The 5,681-nt window shown below is 36.2% G+C and overlaps 1 protein-coding gene across 3 annotated transcripts; it reads right to left on the bottom strand.

Moving 5' to 3' along the window:
• Positions 1–553: 553 nt before the first annotated feature.
• On the bottom strand, positions 554–4,578 carry LOC149214034 (disease resistance protein L6-like). Of its 3 annotated transcripts, none has more exons than XM_089390839.1 (5): positions 4,186–4,578; positions 2,977–3,691; positions 1,765–2,875; positions 1,351–1,629; positions 554–1,089 (listed from the first exon to the last, which is right to left on the bottom strand). In XM_089390839.1, the coding sequence occupies exons 2-5, from the start codon at positions 3,468–3,470 to the stop codon at positions 634–636; spliced, it is 2,340 nt and encodes a 779-aa protein (XP_089246965.1). In that variant the 5' UTR covers positions 3,471–3,691; positions 4,186–4,578; the 3' UTR covers positions 554–633. The 3 variants fall into 3 exon arrangements, with proteins under 3 accessions (XP_089246965.1, XP_089246966.1, XP_089246967.1); XM_089390840.1 differs by having other exon boundaries at positions 2,977–3,642; XM_089390841.1 differs by having other exon boundaries at positions 555–1,089; positions 1,357–1,629.
• Positions 4,579–5,681: the final 1,103 nt, after the last annotated feature.

The raw sequence follows: 5,681 nt of genomic DNA, 5'->3' as shown, positions 1-5,681 counted from the left end.
GTATAGAATAAATAAAGTATTGTCTCTTTTTGTAATGATCCGAGAGAATTGGACATGGATTGACTCTCTGCAAATGACAAAATTGAAGCCCATTGATGTATATGAATTGTAAATCTCTTTTGCTGGTTCGCGGAATTAATATAAAGAGTACTCATTGTTAAAAAAATACTAAATTTTATGTGGTTGTGTGGGTTTTATAATAATAATATATTATTTGATTTGTAATGTAAAATTAGGTTTATAGAAATTCTATTCAGGCTAACAATATAATTAACTATATTAATATATATGCGTTATGGGTATATTGTGATTGAAATAATTATTGGATAATAAATCTTCGAACAACTGAAACATTTTATTATAAGTTATCTCTAATTTAACATTTTCAGATATTATATATTAATTTAACGAAACTGATTAATATTCGATTAGTGGTGAGTCTCAATGAACATGTATCAATAATCACTGATTTGATATTCGCTTACCAGTGAGTCTCAATGAACATGAATTATAATCCCTGATTAGGATTATTTTTTATTTGGATACCAAAGAAACTAGTAAAAACAATAGGGTTGCTGTGACCATTTTAAATACAATGGTGCAGAATAGAAAATGAAATCTTTCCTAACTGGATCAAAAATTAGTTGCGACAAGTTTCATTTTCCCTTTCGATAATCTTATACACAGCTTTCTGCATTCAGATATCCCCATCACCTCTAACGACGTTGGCAACGTGTCAAGCCCCGACAGCTCCTCTAGTTCGTTACACCCGCTGATGTCCAGCCGTCGAAGGTCTGTAAGACCAGGAAGCCCACTTATCTTTTTCAAAGCAGTACTTCCTTCCAAGTTCAAAGATATTAGCCCTGTTGGCAACGCTCCAACCTCCCTTAGTTCACGACAAAAGCTGAGGTTGAGATGTTTTAGGTTTGGACAAAAGCCTTCAGGAAATGAAACTTCCTTTATTTTCGTCCCCTGCAGATCTAAGTGTTCAAGTTGAAGAGGGCAAGACGACAAGAACTCGGAAATTGAACAGCCATTCAAGCTAATATGCTGAACTTCCCCTGGATCTCCGCCGTAGTTTGTCTGCCTCTGCAAATCAACACACGGAGACAGCCCCGAGGTCTATGTTAACAAGATCTATTAAATGTCTAGAAATTTAAAACGTATACCACAAGTTTTATTGGCAACTGAAATTTTTTAACATAAATATACATTATGTATTTGTTATCTTTCAACATTTTTCAATTTAATTTAATAACACATCTACAAGCGTTGACACCCCTCCGGGAATTCTAGAACCAAAAAAACATAAACATATTAATAAAAAAAAAAAAAAAAAAAAAAAAAAACCTTTACCACACTTTCCCTATCGCACGATCTTGTTTCCAATTCGCCGCCGGACATTCGCAAAGCTCTCAACTTCTGGATTGGAAGCCAAGAAGGCAGGGAAGTGTCCGGGCACTTATTCCAGCAAAGCCATAGAAGGTCATTCGATTTCTTCAGAAACTTGGATATGCTTTTCAAACAATCACCTTCGGCCCTCAATAGGTGCAACTCGCTCATATCAACCTTACCACGCTTCAGAGAGTTGTCGAATGATATTCCTTCAACCCTGTTAATCCCGCGCACCTGAATTGTTATCTGAAAACCGTTAGAAAACAATATGGACATACTTGCAGAGCTAAACAGTATTAACAATATACTTTTAAAATTTTCAGAACATTTCTGTGAATATAACTTTGAAAATTAGATTCAAACGCGTACACTTGGTTGAATAAACGCATAATGAAAAATGTCTTTATCGCAGCGCCAAAGACGACGATGATATTTAGGAAGTTCCTCTTCAGCTAAAGTTCTGCCCAAGTCCCTGAGGTGATTGTGCATTCTTATACGGTTTTGACTGTCGATCTGCACAATACACTTTTCCTCTAGGTTCTGAAGATTCACACTTCCTGCCCATCTAGACCCATCCCATACGCTTATGGCCTGATCTTTATCTTCTTCGATTAAGAAACAGGCAATATCTAAGAATACCTCTTTTTCCTGGGGGTCAAGACGGTCGTAGCTAATCTTAAGCCTGTTTTTTATTTCAGGGAGGAGTACTAAAGCTGATATTTTCTCCAATAGGCCTTCCCAATACTGCAAATCTTTTGTAGAAAGATGAGACCCATACAGTTCGAGAGACAAAGGCAATCCGTCACACACATCCAAAAACTTTTTAATCACTTCATGAAATCCCTCACGGGGTTGAGTCTCCCCATGAAAGGCATGCATGCAGAAAAGGCGTTGTGACTGTTCTCTGTCGAGGCCTGACAACTTGTAAATGGACTCCGAGACTCCGTTACATAAAAGAAGATCCCTATTGCGAGATGTAAGTAAGATTAAGCTATCAGAACTAAGGGCCTCTTTCAGAGGTGAAAATAATGCTTTTAACTGCCCGGCATCATCGACATCATCCAAAACTACGAGAGCTTTAGAACCCAACAGACGATGACGAAGCTCCGATTTACCTTGAGAGACGCTACATATATTCAAGTCCTTTGAAGTTAAACCTTGGTAGAGGGTTTTCTGCAAGTGAGGCAAAGAAGTTTCGCTTCTCACATCTTCCAGAAAACACGATTGACTGTAAGCTGATCTGTAGCAGTTAAAGTACTCTTTTGCCAAGGTTGTCTTCCCTACACCACCATAACCCACGATCCCGACAACCTTTGTAACCTTTGTCTTCCGTCTTTGTTGCTTCTCCTGCAATACTGTTTTCTTAAAATCTTGTAGCTTTTTATCCAAATCAGTTGGATATTCAGCCACAGACAGTTGAGGCTTTTCAATTTTTTCTTCCACCCGTTGAACCACACGATCGGCGAGCTCCCCTTCATCACTGGTTATACACAATAAAACAAACCAGACATGAGTACCAAAAAGTTCGTTTATCAATACAATGAAGCTAATTAGAGGGTCAATGATACTAAAAGTTCTCACCCGTTACATGTCTCCAGCTCCAAACCGCTCAAATTTGAAACGTCACGTAGCACCTTTTTCCAATCTGCAATTGTTTGTTCGCTGTATCTTCCTTTGCTTACATGCTGTCGGAAGGCTTCATCATAGTCTACATTGTTGCCCTCACTCTTGCACATCCGGAGATTATAAGGCTTTACATTATAAAAAACAGGAATTATAGTGGCTTCTGATTCCCGCTTATGCATCTCCAGGAGCTCATTCAGGCACCATGCTGATTCCGCGTATCTTGGAGAGAATATAGCTATATGAACAGAGGATGTTGCAATAGCTCCTAAAATTTGAGAATCTAAGCGGTCTCCCGCCTCCATTTCTTCCCGGTCCAGAAAGACTCTGTATCCGCAGTCAGAAAGCCAATGGTAGAGATGGCTGGCTAAGGTATTCTTCACATCGGGCCCCCGATGATTTATGAATACTTGGTATTTGTAATTGGAACTGGTGCTGGGAGATACAGCCATGGAAGTGGAGGCAGGGAAGGAGGGAGCGAATGTTTGTTGACGAGGTATGTTTGTTGGATGAGCCCTTAATTAAGATGATGAAGATATAAATAACCAGGTCGAGAAATTAAAGGCACTTCCCTGAATCCTCTCTCGTCGACCTAGCACGTGCCGAAGTGCTCGTCTTGTCGATCTAACGAAAAACCCAATACTTGTATTTTATATCTCAGAAATGTCTTTACCTACAAAATCCGTAAATGGATAATCATCTTAATCGACCTGAATCCTAGTCTCATCAGTTCAATAATACCATAACATTGTCCTATAATAAACAGTAGCATATCAATAAAAGTAACACAGAAAATCTGAAAGCACCATCATAATATTCAGATCAGGACCTAAAAATGTTAAAAAAAATAAATCATTTGCAGCAGTGAGGAAATCGACAGAGCCACTCAATTCCACCATTCCTCTATCAGAAATGGTAAATCTACACTGCCTTCATAATATTCAGATCAAGACCTAAAAACAATAATAATAAAAAGAACATTTACAGCAGTGAGGAAATGGACAGAAACCCCCAATTCCACCATTCCTCCATCAGAGATGGTAAATCTACACTGCCTGCTTACTCTAGCAACTGTATCTCCAATACACATGACCAAAACTGACAAGTCAGTCAGAGGCATACCTACAGATCTAAAACAAAGAAAATAAACAAAAAAAAATAGTGCACCTTATATATGATGCGTCCCTCTGGAATAAGTGTCCCAAAAGCAAACCCTAGTAGTGTATGCGATCCATAAAGGTGCAGCACTCTTCTTTCGAAAGTCTATCTGTTACCCTATTTTGTTTCCTGTAAATATGCGAAATTGAAATCCTTCTGAAAGTAGGCGTAAAGACTCTGTTCAGTTTATCCAATGGAGTAGTTCAGAGAAATTAAGAGTTGCCCGCTTATTCGTCGATCTAACGCTTATGGGAGTACTACCAGCGGTATTCCTGGGCCGTTGGGTATTTGTCCAGCTCCTTTCTTGCTTTCAATTATCAGGATTTCTATATGCACACGCTTTCTTCTGGTTACAGTACTATTTTCTCTTTTGAACATTGACTAGTACTGGCAGATGCTTTATATAATGATATTACCTCAAGGATAAACAGTATATGTATGTGTTTTTTTTTCATGGTAAATAACAAAAAAGCATTTCTTTTTTCTCGAACAAAAAGAATACGGTGACCATTTAAGCCTGAAACAGGGTTTTAGGCCCGCACAACTGTCGTGACAAGGTGCGTTTTCAGATTTCTTCCCTATTGCCTTTTGCTTTGCCTGTGGCGTTAACAGGTGTTTAGCAACTCACCAGCTCCAGATTAACTTTGGTATTTTTACCTGAGTTGTAACCATGTAAGTTACGAATGGCATAGCTCCATGTTTTTTAATTAAATATAATTTGTTTATTTATTTAATAATTGATTAAATTTAAAAACAATATTATATAATTAGTATTGAATTATAATTTTTCTTCTTATTTATAACAATATATATTTCTTTTATATATATTTTTTCAAATGGTTTATTTCTCGGCCAAGTGATTACAAGTTTAATTTTTGGTTTGAGAAATCACTATTGGGCTATTTAAGTCATCAAAATCATATAGAGATCGCACCAAATTACACTAACTCTTAATATGACTGGATTTTTGCCCATTAAACTTCAAACTAGTGACTTTCTCATCCCATCACAGTGTATTCTATGCCCCATAAAAAATAAAATTAAACTATCTGTTTTTTAATTTAAAATTAAATATTTTTAATTTTTATATTTATTTAAATAAATCTAAAATTATCATTGCATGTTAATGTAGAGAAGACAAAGTAATAATAACAAGTAGCATTCTCTACCAAAGCCACAAATTCTCCCAAAAACTTAGTACTTGAAAATCTTTTTAGATATAGGGATTCAGCACTTTCTAAAACTCTATAGCTACCTAGAATCGGTAACCAGGGTTTCCCAAAATTTCTAAAGAATTTTAGCAAAAATCATATTTTTTTTAATGGAATCTATTCCATCATTATTATGATTAAGAATTTAACATGAAAATATAATGAAATTAGTTTATCAATAAATGTTTGACATGTAAATTTAATTTAATAGCATATTAATAAAAATATTAGCATAATGTAATTACAAGACAATGTCAAAAAAATTTATTGGGAAATATTTCTTGAAACTATAAG

The sequence above is a fragment of the Pinus tabuliformis genome, chromosome 1_1 (assembly GCF_031772625.1).
Source record: "Pinus tabuliformis cultivar Carrire ecotype Pingquan chromosome 1_1, CPIR1, whole genome shotgun sequence".
Lineage (NCBI taxonomy): Eukaryota > Viridiplantae > Streptophyta > Pinopsida > Pinales > Pinaceae > Pinus > Pinus tabuliformis.
The sequence above is the reverse complement of the archived record's forward strand: the minus strand, read 5'-3'. Positions and strand labels throughout refer to the sequence as shown.